Below are 23,277 nucleotides of genomic sequence, written 5' to 3' on the forward strand. Positions count from 1 at the left end.
AGAATGACCTGATGGAACGTGCATGTTGACCTTGGCATAGAAAAATATCTTGAACTCTCATTTCTTTTGTATAAATGTTAGTGATTTGTGAAGTTAACGTATTTAATGTATGCGTTACGGACATGAATTTGGATCGTCGAGAAATTTTCTCTTATTCTTACATCAAAACTGCAAATGATAACGAGATATCAGGGATATTAACTTGCAAGGAAAGGTAAAGATGAAAATAGGCTTAAGTAATGTTAATGAGGATAGCTTAGGCCTATGTAGAAATTGTAGATGGTTCACTCAGGCTACATGCTACATCAACTAATTCATTATTTTTCAAACAAGTAGTAAGTACATAGGCTAATACTTCTATGGTCAACTCTAAGTGTAAAATAACAATTCCGCTGAGTCCTGGTAATTTTTCGATCAAAATGAGTGAATCGCGAAGAAATATCATTCATACCACTAAGCAGTATAACAATGTAAAGCATACTGCATAGGCTATGCCTAGTTGCCCATACTGCAACGAGAGGGAACAAAAGTGATGGTAGTACTTTTTGGCTAGGCCTTTAATTAGTATAGGCCTATTTTTAAAACCTTAGTTAATAAATATTAATTTTAAACAACTTTGCAAGCCTACATTGTTTAGTTTTACATTCCAACTTCAGGATTTCATTGATGGTTAAATCAGATTCTGCCTGAATGAGATAAACCTAGGCTAGCTTTGCATGTTATATGGGTCAAACTTTGCTGTACAATTCCAATTTCCAGTAAAATAAAAAGAAAAGTTTCCTTGCGTCACTAGAGCCAATTTTAGCTGTTTTCGTTTAGGCTGTTTGGAGACACAACTCATTTGAAAAATGTGATTACAATTTGAGATATGAACATGGTATTGGTAAGTACAGTGTCTGTAAGTGCATTGGTACAATTGAGTGTGCATTTTAATAGAACACATGAAATAACTGTATACTGAAGTTGCTAACTATGGTCACTCATGTGCAAAGAACTGCCCAAACTTCTTCTTGCTATCCAAAAACTATGAATGAAGAAGCACATACATGTATATAACCTCTGATGATCAATTTCTCCACAAATAGAGGGAAATATTTTATCACGTTTCAAATTGTATGCATTCTGCCAGCTTTGCTTTAAGGAGCGAAGAAGGACATATTAAAGTCGTTTATTCAACGATGTTCAACTGCTGACATTCATAATTTGATAGTACTTATGTACTGGGGTCTCAAATCAAAATATTTCATGGTAGACCCGTGAACAAACTGTTACCACGTTAGAATTGTGTCAGGACTCGGTTTTCTTCTTCCCTAGTGTAACGATGTATTATTGAATTAATTTTGATTTGTTATAAATTTATTAAGGGTATTATTCTTTTTAAACATAGACACAGCTTTGTTCTTGATGGTTTGGAATGTTACGATGTGTTAGTGAGTTAATGTGCACATCAACTGTGCATGTGTGAGGGTGTTAAGATTGTTTATGCATATATGTGTTGGTTGTGCGTTTTGCTTGGGATGCGTGTGGTGCGTAAGTTGTTTGAAGGGTGCGTGTTGTGCATGTTATCTTTAAATAGGGTTTGGAACGGATTGGGAGGCAGTTATTACTTAGAGTTCAAGACATGGTTTGATATCTTGGTGTTACTTAGAGTTTATAAAGACAAGACATGTTTTTTTTATCTTGGTAAGACTCTGTTGAAGCTTGCAATAAATACACTTCGACGTAGTGAAAAATATAAGGGGCCCGTGACTGGACTCTTTATTTATTTGTTAAATTTAGGTATTATTACCATGTGTTCAGTGTTTTACAGTATACTTGGTAAAGGGAAACAATTCTAAATGTGTCCTTGAAAGTGCATTATCAGAAGCAATTCTTTTTGCCAAGTATATTAAATACAAAAAAATGCAGATTCATTCGATGTCCATGAAAATTCCTTGGTGTTGTTCTCTAAGTTTGAAGTATAGATTGCACCATGCATGGTGTGATCCTTGGAGATGTAAACTAAGTGCTCAGAGATGCAGCTCAGTACGCCTCCTTGTGTTAAGATGACAGTCAATCTGCATCGCATCACAGGGAATCAGTACATATTTATGTATATATGTGCCAACTTAAATCAAAAGTTTATTTATATATATATAGGTGTAATATGCATGCTAGTTTCAATTGTATTACATAAATAGTAGACAATACATATTTAATGATGATCATTGACATGCTGTACTGAAGCTGGTGAATTTCATTGGCCATCATACAATACCCTACAGTCCGCAGTATACAGTACATGTGAACGTTTGACACTTTATGGAAAAAAGTGGGCAGTCAAGAATACATACTGTACCTTATGATACATGAGGAACCCTGTCACTCCTACCACTTGTTAAAATAAGCAATGTAATGCAAATTAACACCTTTTGTAGTACTCTCATGACTAGCCCATTGTGCTACTTTTAATAGTGAACATTAATAAAACTGTGGGACCATGTAGTAAATACAGTGTGCCCTTACTGTGATATTTAACTTGTAAATACAGCTGTGGAAATATTGGTTTCAAAATTGAATATTGTAAACAAAAATTCTTTGCCAGTAGTGCATATTTGGGGAAATTGATGCCACATGTGGTCTTTGGCATCCTATACATATATGCACATGTATGCCAAAATTATTGATGTTTGGTTTGTTAACAAATTTGTTCAGTGAAGTTGAGCCATGCATAGGTTTATAGTACATGGGGATGGTTCTATTCCTACTACTTTTTGTCCCAAATTTTGGTGAAAGAGGCCAAAGATAGTCACACACATTCCAGAGACAATATCCCTCTTTCTACCAGTCAGAGGCTTCTCCATTTCTACTGCCACTGTCAGAGACTTCTCCATTAGAGTAAAATAAACGGTGTAATTTGATCATCCTCTTTGAGCAACACTATGAGGGTTGGAACCTTTCAAGAAGGTATTTTCGGAACTGTAAAACCACATCACTAATGCTAAAATCTGCGGGTACGTTGGTAGTATCAATGGCTGCAGTACTGTATTTGATCTGTTGCATATATTTCACTATAAACAGTACATGATCGAAATCTAAGTACAAAACTCCTCTGGGCAGTACGACAGCAGGGAAAATGTTTTTGTGACATTCAAATTGTGTGTAGAAGTTCTTGAAGGCTTTTGTCACATAGATATATAATACGGTTACTGTGTAAAACTAAATAGACTGCTTTACAAAGCTTGTAACGTCTTTGGACTTTCACATCTTTGACCATTTTGCATACAATTTTGTCATGTGATGCTGAATTAATTATTTCCTGCAGCAGGCTTGAAGGGCCCTTCCTTTCATATTCTGTCAGTGCTGAGTGTGTCTTTATTGTTGCTATTTAATGCTGCTGCAGTGTATACAGGAGATTGAATGTTTTCCTGTGTTCTTGCATGGAGAGTCCCCATGCAGTGTTTGTACTGTAGACAGTCATTAGTGGGAACTAACCTCCCTTGCGTACACATAATTTGACATTTCTTCAACTAAAAGATGAAACAGTTCTAAATGAAAATCTTAATTCTGTTCAAACGCATGATGCAGTAGCGTGGCAGCGATATCTTCACATACGTGTGTCAAACTAAGGTCACAACAGAGTATGTCTCTAATCTGATTAACCTACAGGTAATCTTGGTATTAAAGATCAAGAGGGTGTTGTTTGTGTGGTTTGACCTCAAGCAGGGCACACACTGCCTTATATAATGATAAGGGTGATAACAACTTAACTTCTCCATTATCCTTGACTCACTTTAATGACATACTGTACAGTACATACTTATTTCCATCAGTCAGTGAACTTTTTCTTCTTCTTAGGGCTGGTGTTACATACCGTGTGTATTTTGACATGGAGTTTTGGAGTCAGAACCTGATGTATTAAAATCTTTTGCAAGTCAATTTGCATATATTTAAATATGGTAAACTACTTGATTTATGTTCTACATATACAGTAGCTATACATGTATGGCTTACATTGGTTGAGGTTAACCAGGTATTGGTACATTCATCAGTTAGCTAAATACACTTTTATAAGTTTTATTGCATGTTTCTCTACAGCGTTGCAATCATACAGTATATATAGTTATTGTGTAGCTACAATTATGTACTGTATAGAAGTAGAGCAGAACTCAGTTAAGTTAAAGTATAAGATGCAGTGTGGGTTACAAGATTAAATTTGTGTAAAAGGCTTTGATAAGGAGCACCCCAAGGGGCTCAAAGCCTCATCTAGTAGATTGCTCCCAAATATGAAAATATTGAAAAGGTAACCAAGAAGGAGTAAGCAACAAACCCCATTCCACCCACAAAGTATCCATCCTACACAGCCTTTCCTATAGACAATAAAACTCACTACATTTATCAATCTCAGTTCTTTCCTACCAGCTATACCCCCCCCCCCCCCCTGCTCCCACTCTGCTTCCCCACTTATCAGTCTTCCTTTGATGAACTTCAGCCTGCAGTGTGGTGACAAACGTGATAGCTATGGTAAAATGGCAGAAATTGGCAACATCTCAAAACTGGTTCAATACATATATGCTCCCTACAGTTCCTTTACAGTCCTCATATTTCACACTGAGCACTGTTGAAAGGGTTGCATTACTGAGAGATTTCTAAACATTTTAAGCAAATTCTAAGTAAATTTCCAATGGGATGTAATAAAGTGCTCAGTTTGTATTTTCTTTGCTGCTTTTATTCTTAATGCTGCTATCAAGTGTCAAGCAGATGAACTTATTACTGAGCAACATTGTACTAAACTTGGGAATGGTCTTAAAAAGAAAAGGGGTTTTGTTTAGCTTGGCAGTGTTGCAAGTCTCAACTGCACAGGGAATCATGAAGCGGGGAAGTAATAATATCACCATTTCAAGAATTGAGCCAATTTCAATACGATTTACCACTGAATTGTAGTGTACAGTCCATAAGGCATTTCCATTCACCTTGGTTTTGTGAACACCCAGGACGTACATATTGTATAAAGCAGCCATGATCTTAAAGTAATAGTCACTCAACCAGATTTCTCTCTGTTAACAGTGCTTTTCTATGAAGATCAACAGGGCAAGGTTAGAGTTTGCTACAAGAATCATTTAGCTTAATGTAAGCTACTCCAGTCCTACCTTTTCTCTCCCCCCTTCCCCCCCCTTCCCCCTGTTTCCACTCCCTCGCACTCATACACATAAACTTAACTTTCATTAAATGTAGTATGTTCATGTATTAAATGTATGTCATGCCCTTTATATGACCCAATTGAAGTGCATCCGCCGGGGAGGGGGGGAGGGGGAACTCTCTGGTTTGGTATAAAGGGCAATATTGACTAAAAATGTGAGTAGAAGAGGTGGTAGGAACATCAGACTTCTGAAGTGAGTGTAGTTAAAGCAGCATTTTGCGTCCTTTTCTATGATTTTTCTCAACCTCGATGATTCCACTTTGCCATAACGACATACATAACTAGCTAATCTATTTATATTTTACTTCAAATGGTGGCATAAAAGTCGAAAAATTTGCAACTTTCAACTTTGTTGTTCTCCAAGATATTTTCCGTTGGGAACCCAATAAACCTCGCCCATAATATGAATATTTAAACACTACGAACGTCATTGACAGATACGTAATATATAACACCACGCTTGATTTGTGTACAGTCTATATGGCAGTTGTACCAGGGAGTTGCATAACAACTCCCTGGTACAACCAACGCGAAGTCTTGAATCTATTTTTAGCAACGGCTCATAACTAAACCTGCATCTCTGATTGGTTGAATTCAAACTAGTGGGTTTAGCGGAATTGTATGCGATTAATTTTAACTGTGAAATTTGTCGAGGACACTCTTCTCATTTATCGACATAAATCGTTAATTACTCGCTAATTAACGCTCTTGGCAGGGTGAAACTTGGATGGTATCTTAGATTGCTGTTTTATGATTGATACATGTAAAAAAATCGATGCACATGTTAAAAAAGTGGAAAAAAGCGACCCAACGCAAAATGCTGCTTTAAGTTGACTGGCTGGAACTTTGTAAGACACGTTGTCGTTGTCGAGGAGGATGACATCTTTGTAAGGATGGCTGAACCCATGCACTGTTATCAGAGTGACAGAACTTGTATACCCTTGTATTCAGATTAAATGTAACAACTGCTGTGTAAATATTTTTGACCTGATGATGCTCTTCTATCCCTTCAAAGGTATGAGCATAGCAACTGTGGATATCAGTTTTGTATGGGTGCTTTGATTGGCCATTGTGGACTGCCACTTTTGGGGGGTTACATTCAGTAAGCGAGGAGATACTTTGGAATAATTAACCATTACTTTTACATTACTGTAGAAGCTGGTACTAATGATGGAGGCTTCTACATCTACTTTACACATACTGTACTGAACTTTACACACAGCAGTACACTTTGATGAGAGGTGAAGATGTATGTTAGTTTTAGCTTAATGCAGTTGGGACCACTTCTTTGTATGAAAAGTCTACTCTGTATATAGCCAATTAGCCATCCACATTGTTCTGATTCCTAAAAAAAACAACATCTTCTGTGCATACCAAGTGAAATTTGTCACCCTCTCTATAAAACTGTCTGTGACCATGAAATATGCAAAAATGAAGATACTAGCCCTTCCTTTAATTGCCTTATTCCCATCAGTAACTGAGAGTTATGTGACTGCATTCAGGTTTAAACTGGTTGACACTTTCCTGCCAGGATGAAGTGGCTGCTATAAGCTTCCATAGGTTTATCTGTTTACAACTATTCCAATGGATGATCTGTATTTGAACTTTAAAAAAAAAAGTTTCCAGGAAGACCAGATGAGAGGCGTTTGGGTTTGTTCCAATCAGTTACATCATGATACAAAAAGCAGTTTTTGCAGTTGCCTGGATGTTGCTGTTACACTTACAGTAATAAACTGCAGATCAGCTGGAACTAACAAATCCCGGGGATGTTTAGAGTAATAGCACTTGAAGCTACATTTACTCTGAGCTTAGTGCAATTTTGATTGTTGTGCTGTACAGTATGTGAGGAAAGTGGACAATTCCTTTCTTAGCATTCATTTGGAAATATCCAACCACTTGGGAGCTGGTGACATACAGTAATAACCACTCTTGACTGTTTATGAGTGCTTCATAATCAATCAAAGGTTGGATTTGTACACTGAAACGGTCTGGACTAAGTAAAAAGAGAAGCAAATTACTAGTCTGTTTGAATCAGTAAGTATACTTTGTTTGACTTTCCATGTTTAAGCATTGTCAATCAATGTGTGATTCCTGTACAGTTACAGTAGTCGCTCAAGGGTAAAACCACTTTGTTTGAGGATCATGTACAGTATTGAGTGCAGTTTAGTGTAGTGCGCATGCACAGTACAGCATTTGCTGTGTTACACACGCGTTCATGTCATAATTGAGTACTACATCTCTTTAAATCCCTTTTGTTTTCAGTGCCTGCCAATACACAGGACAGAATGGAGACCCTTCCTCGTGAGGATGGGGAGATAATGAAAGGCGAAGAAATCTTGCCCAAGAACAGGTTAGAGGACCTCAAGAGTGGTTCATTGTTAAAGCCACATAAGGACACAAAGCCCACACGGAGGAAACAAGTGTTAGGACAGTCTACGTACTCAACTATTGTAAGTTTTTCTTCTCATTTTGCATGCCCATGTATTATGTTCAACAGGTTTTAATCCAATGGTGGATTTGGTCATCGGCTGGTTTTCAATTTTTTGTTTTGTTTTTTTGTATCTTACAACTTTTGTCATTCCTATTGAAATTTGCATAATTTAGATAAAAATAACAGATTATATTTTCAGGTACTGTACAGTTACCTTTCCTTTAGCCAATTTTATGTGATGTATTGTAGCACTAGCATTGTGCAGAAGCAAACTTCAAAATGCAGCTTGAATTTGGTCTATTTGTCTGACTCTTTCGACCTACTGTATTTCACGAAAGATGTTAGTAAAGTTCACATCATTCTTATACTCTTAAATAGTGTTGGTACAGTATTTACTGACCATTTTACAGCCTGTCCAGCAGATTTTTGGGTCATGAACTTTAACATCAATTCCATTGTACAGTACTTCCATTCATGCAGTACTGAAAAACTAGCATTGTTGATTATCCAGGAACATGTACATATCTAGATTTTCACTTTAAAGAAAACGTATACTGTAATGTCTTGTGGTCACTAAGCATAATTTATGTTGTAGGTTTTTGCAACTGTCTCTGTAATATAATATATGCCCAAGTACTGTAGATTCACACTGTAATTAAAGTACTGTAGCTTTCCTCGTCCATCCCAAAATAGACCATTCTTCATTCAGCTGGATAAAAGATCAATTGCCTGGTGATAATGTCACTAATAATCACCTCTCCACAGTCAGGTTCAGCTGGTTTACTTGAAGCTGATTGGTCGGTAACTCTGGTGACCCGAATACAAAGGGGAAACCCTTGGCAGGAGCGGTGATCTTTATTCCCAATGTTGTGATTGGCTGTTTGCCAACCTATTAGGATTGGCTGGTAGTAGGCAAGCAGAATAAACAATCCAACCAGACATTTCTAGATAGGCTTTCTTATATAGTATATACTAGCATTTTTCTTTGAAAGTGAACATTTTTGTCTCTGTATTTGTGTTTAATATTTTCACAGCCTACAGTAGTGTACCTGGTAGAGTAGATTACTAAGCCAATTGACATTGATCAGAGTTTTATACAGACCGTAGGAGATGACACATAATTAGGCATATCCAATGAATTCATATCTCCACAGGAAAGGGGATAGCTAATGTACTACTGTAGTGAATACTGTACGGTACAATATACAGTATATACTGTGTGATACCAGGGAGTTGTTATGGAACAACTCCCTGGTGATACTGTATGATCTAGGCTTGGACTTCTTTAGATTCAGGTTGTTTGATCATTTAACAGCCTCCTCATATTATCATGTACAGTATATATGGTACAGTATGAGTTTGTAATCAGGCCATCAAGAGTTTAGTCACCCCAGTTATCACACTCAGATTCAACTTTTGAGCTGGTATTTGTTTGGACTTTGGAAATGGTAGGAGTCACTTAACAGTAGCATGACAATGACTTTTGACAATGACTGTTGACAGTGATCGTTGACAGTTTTGACAGCTGTTCTTTAATCTATGTATTAAGATTGTTATTTCATCCTTCAATGGTCATTGGTGAAACTTGACTAAATTGGTGTTTTTGTACCTTTTTTCTGTACCTTTCTTTTTGTAGTGTCCTTCATGTTCAATCTTATTGTATCCTCATTTCTCCTGATGGCTCTCTAACACCTCAGTCTTTATGCAGTACATAGTACGGTACAATATACTGTAGACACTAAACTGTAGTGCACCTGTAGTTTCAGTACTAGTTAATAACAGCTCCTTAGTTAGTGTGGGGGTGGGGGAGGGGTGGTCCTTTTAACCCTACTGCCTTATTTATAGCACAGGGAATAAGTTATATCTATTATCAGATCTTAAAAAATGCTAACTTCCAAGTAAAACAACCACCTCCTTGCTCAATAAGTGCACTTATATAGCACTGTACAACATATCAGAATTAGTGTCCAGTATTTTATGCTTAAAACCGCTGAACAAAATTGTTTAACCCTAAATTATTTGGTTCGACAGAACTTTTTAGCAAAGTTTAAGCAAACACTGTCATGACATGTTTGTCAATGTTTGATGAGATTTGATAAACTACAGATGACAATGCCTGTTGTTATGTCAGTTCAAGCAATTAAAAACATTTCATTTGTGAATCATTAATCAACAACCAAACAAAAGATCAAAGGACTGTACAGGCTTGTTTATTTCAATTGTTCTTTAATTGTTTGAAATTCTCTTTGATAGATATCAATTAAACTAATGAATGGATGATCTTTGATCTTGTTTATTGTTATAATACAGAAGGTCTTAGAACTACAATAGCTTCTGCCCTGTTGAAAGTCATGTGTTATCGAAAAGTCAATGTTTCATAATGCAGATGCTCACGTAAAGATTTTAATGATAAATACTTTAAAGTAGCTCAATGCTTTTCTAATGTTCTTTAGCAATGTGTTTGAATGTTTATCAACGTCATGTACTTTGATTAATATAATTAATAATTTAATTGTGCTGTATCTGTGAGGTAGCATAGTTACAGTAATTTGCCCAAAAAAGTGTCAAAAATTCCAAAACCAGGTTCCTAGGGACTTAAAACCAGGTTCTGGATGATTTGTCAAAACTGGGCCACTTAGAAAATTATGTCTCTGTAACTATGGGGAAATTCTGAAGATGATAGTACAGAAAGTGCATACTAACTGTACTGTACTTGATCAGACAGTATTTAAACCATTGCACATACAGTACTGTACACAATAGCATACATATTTGTAGCTAAGAACACTGTTTACACTATCATCAACGACTTGCTTTCAAAATTATGACATAAGATGAAGACAGTATTAGAGCAAAGGTCCATAGTGAACGAAATAGTACCAAGGCAAAAAGAAACAAAAAGAACTGTTGCGACTCCATCTAGACTCGAGATAAATTTCAAGGTATCTTAGGTTCAGCTTTAAGAGAGAAGATCTACTCTAAAGTACTACACCTGCTCAGCCTCAGATGAAGACAATAATTTGTCTGAATAATATTACCTCAACGTTTTTCAAGTCACACATCTAACGAACAGAACGTTATCTTCCCCTTTTCGTTTCTTTTCGACGACTTTGACAATCGCAGGATTTAGTGCCAGAACTTGCCAAATTTAAGACGTCACCACCGCTGATGACATCCTACAAGAAACATTACCGACCTTTCATGGGAAGGGCCTGCCCAAGATGTTCACAGCACAGTAGGGTAAGAGCATGCTTCCCACTCTTTGTATTAATATTGTGAACATGAAAGTCATATTCATGCATAAATTGTACGATGTGTTTGTTTAAATATGAAGATGATGAGAGGGGGAAAAAGAATGTATATTTGTCCTATTGTTGTGGATGACAGATAGAATTTGAGAATGTTAACATTACATAGCAAGCTTACTGTAGGTTTCTGTTTATCCTTTTACACATGTTGCAAATTGTACAGTACTGAAACGACTCAAATGCAATCACTTCCTGACTGTCCAGGTGTTAATTGTCACATGAAACTGTATATACATCCCTTGGTCACAAAGTACAATGCACTTCAATTTGGTTATATATATTGTTTTTAATGAGTACTTTGTCCAAAGTAAAAGGAAAACAGTTTTATCAAGGACCAACCCAATCTGGATATTATCTGATAGTCACTTGAGCAAAGGATTTGTCACCTTAATGTTGTTAGTTTAAATCCATGTTCTGTGGTAGATTGTTATTTCTTGTCATTCGTTATTCGGATGTTTGTCATGATTGGTCTACGAAATCCTCATTTTGTTTTACTCTCTCTGGTTGCCTACGCAGGAGTTGCTGTACCACAAAGATATTCCAGAGATGGGAATCTTCAGCGTCAGTTCACCACCCAGGAAAGGGTAAGGCTTGATCCCGATGAGATCAGAGATTAAAGACAGTGTTACAAATCACTTTTTTGTCACTTTGTCCCTGAACATTGTTATTAACAGATGATTTGACACGTTTTGACCTCATATCATTTTCACGGTACTGAAAATGAAAGTAAAGGGAAAGAGAAGAGAGAGGGGGGAAAAAAGAGAGCAATAAACAGCAATAATCATCCCAGCACAAAAGTGTATATGTTCAAACTGGATACATACATACAAGAAAAAAATGCACAGCTGTAAATAATAACCTTTTGAAATGTATATGTCATTTTTTTGTTGACTTACATTTAATTACAAACATGTCTGACCTATGTCAGTATTCTGCCAGAAGCACATGGATGCTTCTCCCAAGAAATCAATAAATTAATAAAACGAAAGAATATGGGAGAAATTTTCGTTGTGTATCTCCTGACATATATGGTAAAAGTGACAATGAAATATGGCTGGATCAGTTTATAGTATGACAGGTTCCCATGGTGGAATGACCTCGGGTCAAATCACATTGCACAGACTGTATTAAAGGAGTTACTGCAGATTTAAAATAGTTTTTGGTCAGGCAAGTCTGAAGCAGATTCGGGTGGTGTGAAGGGTGTCTTTGAGGTTTCGATGAAGAGTGTCATGTAATGTACTATGTACTGTATCAACCTCTGCACAATGTAACCGTGAGTTTTTCATGTGACGAACATTCATCCCTTTAGCCATCTGGAGTAACCTTGCTTCCAAGACAGAATTAAGATAAAAGGAGTATTTGTCGAGATACCCCATGTCATTGAACAATGTGTGGATGACCCAGTTGCAATGTACTTGTACATAGGATAACATAATCTTCTTATTAAAGGTGCCCTTCGTTAATCTGTCGATTAGGAAATATGCCATCTGAAGCCTTTATCTTTTTGTTTTTTAAACCATGACTTAAAGTTCTTTTGACATTATTGTTTCCTAAACAATGAGGGCAATGAGGAGATAGTACTGTGACAAGGTAAATGCTGTCCATAGAAACCAAAATATGCTGATTCATGTTTGTAGGACACTGTGAGACATATCTGTCTGTTGGACAAAAAAATTTGTTGTACATTTGTATAAGAGAGCTCTGCTACATACACCATAACATAGAAAAGCATAAGTTGTGTGGTCATTGTATATACAGTTAGTCAGAGTCGACAGTTGATAAATTTGGTTTGTTTCGAGCGGAAGAGATGATTTTGAACCCAAAATTTATTTTTATATAGACTTAAACGCTAATAGTCTGGGCTAGGTTTCAGTAACAATTTTCCGTTTGGAAAAAAATTACCAATCAGACATGTAATGTTCATTAATGAAAGTGACTGGACATCCTAGTTTAGTATGTGACCTATCAAATGACCTCATCACACATAAAGTGAAAAAATCAAAATCAAAACAGCTCCCCAAAAATTCTCTACCCACTCTCATTTTCAAAACCTTTGTACCTACAGTACTGTAGTTGTGATGATCAATTTGACTGTAAAGGAGCATGTCAGATATTTCAAACATTTTATTGGCAATAACCTTGGAAACTGGATAAATTAAATATATGGAAACATTATCCCATGGTTATATGTTTGCCCAAAGTCATCTCTGAAAAGTATGTCGTGTTTAACTTACTCTTCCCCCCCTTCCTTCCAGCCTTCTTGGGAGGTTATTCCCGTACTCACATTACGTTTACACAATGAGGAACAACTGCGTCTATGCCGATCCAAAAGGCATGATTGCAGATGCAGTACAAAACAAAAGGTGAGTACATTATTCTGTGCAGTTGCTTCGAGTAGCGGTATCAATGTGTGTCATATTCTGGCATCAATTATTTACAAAAAATTGAAAATAGAAAAAAAATACCCAAACAATTTGTCAAGCACATTGGATTATTAGCAAGTATAAAAGTTAATCCAATGAGTGTATAGCAAGTGGATATCAGCTTGAAACCTGAAACCCAAGAAAGTGTTGCTTGTGTGACATATTTCTGCAAACCTAAGCTGACATCAATATCGAAACTTGTACATGCTTAAATGGCCCACTCCTCCTTTTGAAATTGATCACAAAGATTAAGAGCTGCAGAAAATGGTGTGTCCTTACTTAGACTGGAAAGTGTTACATTTTTTAGTCAAAATTTGCAGCAAAATATTGGAGGCAGTTTAGGTCTGCTTTTTTGTTGGACCATGACTCTAAGTATTAGATCTTTAAACTTCTTCTGTTTTGGTGGAATAAGCAAAAGGCAAAAGAAAGTAGATTCTCGCACAAGGGCTTTGAAAGAGAACCTTGTTGTTCTCTCTCAGATCGTAATTTGGTTTGAAGTGACAGTAGGTCTTGTGACTGTTAAATGACTGATTCCTGTTCGGCTGTGGAGGTCGAAGGTGAAGGAGTGATATTGTATTGTCATTGATTCATCACAGGAAGTTGCTATCCAGTGGATAGTTTCCTCTCAAACCTCAGTCTATTCGGGTATTCTATGAGCTCATTACATGCAAGAATGAGCTCATTAAAATGCAACTGTTTTTGTAACGAAAAGCTGAGAGAATGTTTTTCAATGAGACCCTGTGAATTATTTGATCATCTGTTGTCTTTTCATGGATCACATTTTAGTAACAGATTTTGTGGTTTTGTTTATACACCTTGCCCTAGCTCTTCAAATGTCGTACTGTAAGTAATACCTTTTGACAGGTGGTGTGGCTTGTTGTTAGCCTGTTCAGATATCTCAAGTGCAGTGAATTTCTAAAAGATGTCTCTAAACGGTACGGTACTTAAAAGCAAGAAGTTGACATTACTGTTAGTAAAGAGGTGTCATGGCTTTAATGTAATAACTGGCAAGTGTTGTGATTTTTATGCTGTAAATATTCTTAAATAATACGACGAAGTTCCCACATTGCACCAGGTGCCCTTTATTAACAAGTTTAATGTTGGTAACGAAAGTTAATGAGTGTCTCTCTGCACCTATCCCCCACCCCCCCCCCCCAGAAGTTGAAATTATTTGAGGTGTGCTTCCTGCTTGTAACACCTAATTAGTTATAGTACAGCTGATTAATATAAATTTGCCAATTACATCAAATCTTGTCTGCAATTGTTCTTTTCAGGGTTCAAAGAGCCATCCACAGAAGTGCAATGAATGACAGTGATGGTAAATAACTCATCTTTTTGCAGCCTTGGCATGATCCTGTAGAAATCTTTGGAAAGGGGGCATGGAGAGGGTGGTGGCTCAGGGTTGGGGAAATTGGGGTATGACAAATAATGGTTGCTGGACAAAAATGAATAATGTGAATCATTTTTTTCCAATTTGGCATTCCTATCATTTCACATCATAAATGGTAACTTCCCATAAAGAATTGGTTTACCAAAAAGTTCTACATGTTTTGCAGTTGGCATAATGTAGCATATATGCCAAGCAATTATTAGCGTTTTACCAGTCAACGATATAAATTGTACCATGATCATTTAAGGAAAAGGAAGTTTCCAAGTTGTATATATATTTGTACAACATTGGTACTTGCCAGTTGATTGAGTACCAGCTGGAACCTAATATTTATGTTACCAATGGTTCCTTGACCTCATTTATGTTGTTGCATCATTTCCCTATCTGGTAAACAGCTCAAAAGTTCAGGCTGTAATCCATTGTTTAATGCATAGAAAGAATTCAACCTTGGGAGGTCGTTTAAGGTTCACCTTCTCACTATTGTTACCTACTGCTGAACCCGGTAATAGAAAATAGTTAAGTGAGAATTCCAGCTGTTTACATTGAGCTGTTGACTACTACATTGTGTTCCTATCTTACAGCATAGCTAGTGTATGTTTTCGAATAAATCAATAAATTTAATTGCCTGTTACCCTGGTAACTTCCTTCCTCTATTGTCACACACTATCAGGAGCCAAAAATGAAGAAACTTACCAGAGGTCAGCCCATAAACATGAAGGCCGTGCTCTTTATGTGATAAAAAGAATGTCTGCCACCATCATGAATATCACCCTCAGGTATGTATAATCGTTAAAGTGACTTGGATAGACATTAGTAGGAGAGAGGACTGTGATATGGTGGGTTAGTACGAAAGAGAAGGGGCCCAGTAAAGGAGGATGGTTATGGTGAAGAAGAGTGGTTGTGGTGAAGAAGGGTGCTTGTGGTGAAGAAGGGTGCTTGTGGTGAAGAAGAGTGGGTGTGGTGAAGAAGGATGGTTGTGGTATTGAAGAGTTTGAAAGGTGAAGAAGGATGGTTGTGGTGAAGAGGGATGGTTGTGGTGAAGAAGAGTGGGTGGTGAAGAAGAGTGGGTGGTGAAGAAGGATGGCTGTTGTGAAGAAGAGTGGGTGTGGTGAAGAAGAGTGGGTGTGGTGAAGAAGGATGGTTGTGGTGAAGATGAGTTTGAATGGTAAAGAAGGATGGTTGTGGTGAAGAAGAGTGGTTGTGGTGAAGAAGGGTGGTTGTGGTGAAGAAGATAAGGTGTGGGAAAGAAGGATGGTTATGGTGAAGAAGAGGAGTGGGTGTGGTGAAGAAGGATGGTTATGGTGAAGAAGAGTGGGTGTGGTAAAGAAGGATGGTTGTCATGAAGAAGAGTTGGTGTGGTGAAGGATGGTGATTTTATGTTGTAATATATTTGAAGGTAGTCACTCCTATTGCTGAGCCATGTGAATGTCTGAAAGTTCTACACTCACTGAGGTCACAAAGCTCTTGATGACTGGGGATTTAAAAGTGATTACCAAGGATGTGAGAATGCCAAAATTGTTACTTGCAATTTCCTATGGAAGTGACACACTGCTCAGCAGCGACAGAGAGAGTTCACATTTAGCTGTCGTGAACACCTCAAGTTGGTTGGGGATTTAGTACTGAAATGGCGCCACCATGTTATTACACATCTTCACATTCACTCTAAGTAACTACGGTGCATTCATCCACATGCTAAGAATTCTCAGCAAACAATGAGTGCGATATTAATAGCTGCAAAATTAACCTGATTGCTTTTCAAACGATTAAATCTCAATTGTCATGATGAGAAACTGACCTGAAAATGATGAATTATGGACATCTGAATTATGTCTGAGCATTTTAGGTAATTGATCACATCTTTTTATTTAATTTTTTTTTCACCAGGATTACTGGATACCTGATTCTCCGTATCCTGAGTTTCTTGGTGGATGGTATCCACATGCACAGAGGCCAGGCAGAGATGGTGAGGCAAGCAGCCAAGGTAAACAATGTTGGAGTTTACACCTTTATACCCTTGTTAAAGGCAGTACTGTACTAACTTTATGTACTAACCTTTGAAAAGGGGTTATTTCTGTCCATGTGTTGTCAACCTTTGTTGAACATTACCCTGTCCCGGTGATTGTTAATAGGAATAATGCTCAAAAACCCTCGAATAGACAACAAATCGGGTAGTTGCTTTCTTGGTATCGTGATGCTCACAGAATCTCCGAGCGGGCTAAATGTGCAAGTCAGGCTCCCTTCCCAGTAAACTACCTGAAGTTCATAGCTAGATGGACAAAGATCTTTCTCTTCAAGAAATGAATGGTCGTGGTACATATACTCGTTCTCATGTGTCATCAGTGTGTTGCTATCATCAAGGGAGGCACTTAAGACGGGGGGGGGGGGGTTTGGGAATACAAGAAAGAAGAAAGAAATTATAACTCTCTTGATTTCATACTTAAATGCTGTCTGTTTTAACAAAGTTTTAAAAGTTTTACTTGTGATTGAATGAGATCCTCTTGTAAAAAAGCCAGTTAATTGTCAGGAATCAAAGAAAATAATTCGCTATCTTTTTGTCTACTCCTTCAGCGAGACGTTCCAATCATACTGGTGCCTCTGCATCGGAGTCATCTGGATTACTTGCTCATGTCTCTGACTTTATTCATAAATGAGGTTCCCTGTCCTTTCATTGCCGCAGGAGATAATCTGAACATTCCAGTTCTAGGGTGAGTCGTGAGTTCAAGCACGTCGTGGTTTAAATGTGTATCGGAATATGGGCAGCGTTTGCCACACATCATTAATCTCGTCTCATAGTTTAGTCATCGTACTGTAGGTGAAAATATATACATGCATTTGAATTGATAGGTGAGACGAGAAACTAACCTATACCTTTCACATTTTTTTTTTTTAATATCCTTACTTCTTCTCGGTCAGGCAATTCTTTTTCGAGAGTTTCCACTCAAGATGAAGAGCAAGTTTTTTTAAGAAGTTTTGATATTTTATATATGTGTTTCATTGTTATTTGAATATTTACCAAGAATATTTTTTCCCTTTCTTGTATCCTAGGTGGTGGTTTAGGCAAATAGGTGCATTCTTCATCAAACGAAAACTTGATAAGGTTGTGGGGAAGAAGGACTTTGTTTACAGAGCAGCATTACATACGGTGAGTTTCCTTCTGCCATCCACCGCCGCATGGGCTTAAAACATTTTCTGCTCAGAAGAGAAGATCACAGATCCTTACGGTCATGTCACAAGGGACTGATAACACCTTGAGAACTTTTATTAAACAGGAATGTGTCATTCATAATGGATGTGAATACGACTCATCCATAATTTGCCAGCTGTCCTCAAGTTTGACCTGCGTAGTTATTATTTAAATGTCATGTAATTGGTACAACCATACCCTTGAATCATACTCAGTAAAGGGTCTCAAGTACTGGATGGGTTTCAAGTCAGATGTAGGTTTTAAGTTCTGTATTGCTGGTGGCTAATACATGAGTGATGATTCACTGCAGTAGTTAACACTAGAATCAAATACCAGAGATGCTGCTTCCCTGAAAGGATGGTGTTAATAGTCAGTCTATATTGAAAGAGATGAGCTGAAACTAATAACCTCTGAATGCAATGAGCTCTGAACACATGTTGTCTTTTGTTTTGTTTCACAGTACATGGAACAAATTCTGATGAGAAACCAAAATATGGAATTTTTTATCGGTAAGGGATTTTTTCTTTCCCCTCTACATACAGTTAATGTTGTTTCATTTTAAGGGGCAAGGAATCCAGAAACTGTTTAATTCCCGACATTTTGGGGACAGTATTTCTCTGGGAATGGAAGGAACAATGCAAGGCCTTTTACGTTCTTTCCTTTCTACAGGGAATAAATTATTGGAAGGCAAATGCTACGCAAAATAGGCAAATTGCTAAAGTCCAAAGATTATAGTACATAGCAGTTTTTGGACACAGGAACTGTTGTGCTTTATATGAGCCAAAAGTTCAGAGCCTGCCCCAAAACCTGCTACACAAACTTTGAAGATTGGTAAAATTATTCCCCAATCTGTATTTATTATTGCTTGGTTTATTTTTCATTCTGTTCAACAAAACAAGGAGGGAAGCTTTGAATGTATTTGGTTCCTCAACGACAGCTTGATTCAGAGGATATCAGAAGGTCATTTTTTGGCTTCATAGTTGTCAACTGTCATTTTCTAACTGGTGAATAAATATTGCTTTGCTGATTTTACTTGCAGAGGGTGGCCGTACAAGAAGTGGTAAACCTCTTGCTCCCAAAGGTGGACTCTTATCCGTGGTGATAGACGCTTACATGGATGGTGAGCAATTTGTAAAATGACTCTTCAAAGATTCAATAGCTCTCTTGTTGTCACCAGAGAGTGTACTGGAAATTGAGCCATGTAACATTCATACTGCCTTTTGTACAGTTTGTTAATATCCTTTTTTCTTTTTTGAATTGCATTCAGTGACAACAAAGTATGGTCAAAATTTTTTGATCAAGTCCATAACAAGTTGATGATGAATTTTTGGTGATGTGTACCTCTCTACAAGTTTGAAGAGTTTGTTTTCTTGTCAATATTTTGATTTCATACCAATCTTTTTCTGCTATCCAGCTTTACTTTGTCATTTGGATACTTTTGGTCTGCCTCCACCATATAATTCATTTTCATTCTATTCTATTTTGATCGCTCACAGGTGCCATAGCAGATGCTTACATCCTGCCAGCTTCAGTCAGCTACGAAAAAATTATCGAGGGTAACTTTGTCGGCGAACAAATGGTACGAAACCTGGGTTATGATGTTAACATTTTAGCGGGCGTTTAAGTGAGAAATTTGATTTGAAAAAAATGTCAATGTTGAGTTTCTTCATTCTTTGATAAGGTTAAGATTATTGACTATTTGATCCCACATATGAAGTATCTGATTGGTAGTACAGCTGTGAGGATTCCAGTACAAACCCTCCACTCATTACTAACCCCGTCCCCACCCCCACCCCCCGATCCTCAACTCACAGCTATTCAGAAATGCCTTGGGAAAAAAACTTTACATCTTGCCAGGACTGTGGTGTTATCCCATGCCAAGGTAATCCTGGAAGCATTGATACTTTCGTACTTGGTCTAGTCGTGTGAAGCACAATTGTTTATGTCCAGCCAATGGATACATATAGGTTTAGTCACTTGCATGGAAACAACTAAATGATTAAATCATATTCTGTGAAGGGAGATATTTAACGAAACTAAAACAGCATCTGAAATTTCTTGTTTTTAGATGGTCAATAACTGTTTGTTTCCTTTTTGCAGGGCTACTCTAAGAAGAAGGAGAGCATCTTTTCTCCAATTATCGGTCTTTGGAATGCATTTCATTCTAGCTTTGGACACATCAGGGTCAACTTTGCACAACCATTCTCTCTCAAGGTAAGCCAACCCAGTGGGATATACTATCGCTACCATATGAAACAGTTAATAAAGTCATGTTTAGTTGGATTTACGGCAGATTTAAATTGGGACACCACTTTCTGACCTTGCAGCTGAGCCAGTGACCCTTGACTCATTTTCAAGAAATTGCTGTAAGCCATTGCCTGTGTCTGTTTATGAGCTTTTCTAGTAAAGCCAGGTTTATGAAGATCAGTTTGGTTCTTCGATTGAAGCAGTAATGGGCTTCATATCAAGATATGGTTATGAAATGTACCTGGTTATAACTGAGAGACTAATAACTTCATAAAAACAGATTGTTTTATTGCTTCAGAGTTGCTGTATTTCAACAGTATTTAAAGGGGATCTGTGAGAGAGATTTCAGTAAATTGGTTATAAAATGATGTAACTGGCATTCAGTTTAAGATTTGGTTACACACATGGGGTGTAAAATCAAGACACTTCATTAACTCAATCTTAGATTAATTGTGCAACTTAAGTCATTTGTTTGTCCATACAATTACTCTTCTCATTACTCTTCTCATCAAGGAATACCTGGAAAGCGCTCAGAGAGTTGTACCGATTCAGTCAGAACTATCAATGAAGCCTCGCCTCGAGAAGGCAATCAGCGATAACTCGCTCTACGGGACCGACGTGGTCTTGGAAGACCAAAGGCAGCTTATCCGAGGACTTGGCGAACATATAATCTTAGGTAAGTTGTACACATTTTTCCATATAAAAGCTAAATTGTAGATTGTCCCATCAAAGTCTTGGTCTTAGTCAATGGTCTGTCAAAAAGGTAATCTGTAGTTGCCTTTTTTAGTCTGATTTTCTGCTTCTTCAAGGATTGCAGTGATAAACAGTTAGTTGTAAAACATTAAGAGGTTTGCTTGTTTTGTTTTGTTAGGATAAATTTGTATTTGTGCCTTACAATTGGATGAGAAGTGGACTTTTTGTAGAGTTTTTGTAATTTGACCAAATTTTTTATTTATCGTCAGCTATTGGATTCTTTCAAACGTTTCAGACTATCTTTGGCTGTCACTTCTGTAGATATATTTGGGGGGAATGTTCCTTTGTCTTTGAATATAAACGAGATGTTAGTTAGACAAATTTTGCAATCAGAAAACTCTGCCTTAAGTCTAAAGTACATATAAAATTAGATTAAAATATAATAGTCAGAAGATGTTTTGTAACCATATCATGCTTTACAAACAGCCATTGTGATGCATGGACTACTTTGAAATATAAACTAAAAAGAGATATAAATTAATTTGATAGGCATCCATTGCAAATATAAGATGCAGTCAACATTATGATTTTTTTTTTTTAAATTGTCATCTGTTTATAGATTCACAAGATGCTTCGTCCATAATGAGCACAAACCTCTTGTCCTTCCTGTTGCTCACCAAGCACAGACGAGTAAGTAATTTCATTTGAGAACATGTCTGTTGTTTCTCTAAGACATTATATCGTGTTTCTCCAAATTTGAAATGCTGTTTACAAGGCGATAGAAGAAAGACTGAAGTTCTGTTCCCTTTCTTCCTTAGCTTTTTTTTGGGGGGGGCGGGGGGGACTATAGTATCCTGTGTCAAATGAACTAATATAAAACAATGGTATTCCTTTTGTTTGATCTGTTTTAATCAACAGCAAGGAGAAAGAAGTTTAATTTGTATACCTACAAACTAAAAAGAGAAATGACATAAGTGATTAATCGTTGATATCATTGCCTGCTGTAGTTGATTGATTCCCCTCCACCCCCACACGGCCTTTTAGTAATGATCGATGGCTGTCTGTCTCTTCCAGGGTACCACGATGAAACAGCTGCAGACGGACTTTGACATCGTCAAGGAAGAGGTCACCTCAAGAAGGAGGGATGTCGGCTTCTCCGGTGAGACCTCCGACGTCATCAAACATGCCATGAACATCTTAGGCCCGAAGCTGGTGAAGTCGGAAATGCGCCCCGTAAACCCAGACGTGATACCGTCCGTGGGAGGAGAGAGGGGGCAGTTGATGAATCAGAGGGATATCGTGGTCCCGAATACCAGTCTGCCCAATGTCTTCGAGCTCAGCTACTATGCAAACACTGTCGTGTCCGTCTTTGTAATGGAATCTGTCGTTGGTGAGTGAAATATGTTTACCCCATCACTTATCTGTTTTTTTTTGCATCCTTCTAATTTTTTTTTTTTTGGGGGGGGGGTTATGCATCCATCCTACCGGTGACTATGTTTACTTCTCTTTTTTTAAGTATTGTAATTTATGATAATTTAAATATATAATAAAACTTATAGAGCTTATGTAGAAATAGCCACCAATAAGGAGAGCTCATCAAACCTGCATTACTGTGTTGAATGGCTTCTAATATGATTCGAGCCAATGATTTATTTCATATTTCAAATTTCTGCTTTCTATAATGGACATTCCTTTAGTGAAAACCATTAGGTTACCATTCAGCTTGATCTATAGTCCATCTTATCTTGAATACTTTCGATTTCGGTCGTTGACTTTCTCAGGATTTGGGGATTAAAATGAAGCGAGGAAAAAGAGGCATAGAAAGCCCTTTTTGATCAAATGTCAAACATTAATGATGGTAATCTGTTTTTTTGTCAATTACAGCAAATGCTGTCGCATCTTTGGTCGGGGACAGGTTGGTGACGATTGGCGACACTCCGAAGAAATCCATCCTGATCTCCAAGTCAAAGGTCATGCAAAAAGCCGAAGAGCTCTGCGACATGCTGCAGTTTGAGTTCACGTTCACAAGAGTGAGTAGATTTGAAGGTGGCGGTCGTAAATGCAGTTTGTTTGTCGCCACGACTACTGAGAAACATTCAAGAAGATGGGATGAGTAGTGGAAAAGCCGTATTACATTGCTTTAAATGAAATTAATTAGTCCATCCAATGCGTCAGTTATAAGAGATGAGACAGAAAATAATATTTTCCACGATTAGACAGTCTGGAGAAACAGTTTTGATTTTATTTCTCTCTCTCTCCGTTTCTTCCGCAGCCGTGTGAGAACCTGTTAGCGATCATCTCAGATGCTCTGGAGGATCTGGTCGTAGCTGAGGTTCTCGTCAATCCAAAGGTAAATTCATTCCCTCTTACAGGAGATTACGTAGACTGGTACTATGACATCACTTACCTGCAAGAAAGTGCG

General features: G+C 37.4%; 1 protein-coding gene across 2 annotated transcripts in view; it reads left to right on the forward strand.

Moving 5' to 3' along the window:
• Positions 1–23,277, forward strand: part of LOC139967403 (glycerol-3-phosphate acyltransferase 1, mitochondrial-like) — a 28,730-nt gene continuing 5,453 nt past the window's right edge. The window contains exons 1-19 of one of the 2 annotated variants that reach the window (XM_071971152.1): positions 1–214; positions 7,442–7,629; positions 10,734–10,850; positions 11,435–11,502; positions 13,174–13,281; positions 14,616–14,659; positions 15,402–15,507; positions 16,616–16,712; positions 17,300–17,436; positions 17,777–17,873; positions 18,376–18,424; positions 18,955–19,035; positions 19,412–19,494; positions 20,016–20,129; positions 20,676–20,838; positions 21,475–21,545; positions 21,930–22,245; positions 22,740–22,885; positions 23,128–23,205. In XM_071971152.1, the coding sequence (XP_071827253.1) occupies positions 7,465–7,629; positions 10,734–10,850; positions 11,435–11,502; positions 13,174–13,281; positions 14,616–14,659; positions 15,402–15,507; positions 16,616–16,712; positions 17,300–17,436; positions 17,777–17,873; positions 18,376–18,424; positions 18,955–19,035; positions 19,412–19,494; positions 20,016–20,129; positions 20,676–20,838; positions 21,475–21,545; positions 21,930–22,245; positions 22,740–22,885; positions 23,128–23,205 (2,040 nt within the window). In that variant the 5' untranslated portion in view covers positions 1–214; positions 7,442–7,464. Of the gene's footprint in view, positions 215–6,834; positions 7,214–7,441; positions 7,630–10,733; positions 10,851–11,434; positions 11,503–13,173; positions 13,282–14,615; positions 14,660–15,401; positions 15,508–16,615; positions 16,713–17,299; positions 17,437–17,776; positions 17,874–18,375; positions 18,425–18,954; positions 19,036–19,411; positions 19,495–20,015; positions 20,130–20,675; positions 20,839–21,474; positions 21,546–21,929; positions 22,246–22,739; positions 22,886–23,127; positions 23,206–23,277 lie in introns of those variants that run through there. The other variant, XM_071971151.1, reaches the window with a different exon arrangement.

This window comes from Apostichopus japonicus, chromosome 5, assembly GCF_037975245.1.
Source record: "Apostichopus japonicus isolate 1M-3 chromosome 5, ASM3797524v1, whole genome shotgun sequence".
Classification (NCBI taxonomy): domain Eukaryota; kingdom Metazoa; phylum Echinodermata; class Holothuroidea; order Aspidochirotida; family Stichopodidae; genus Apostichopus; species Apostichopus japonicus.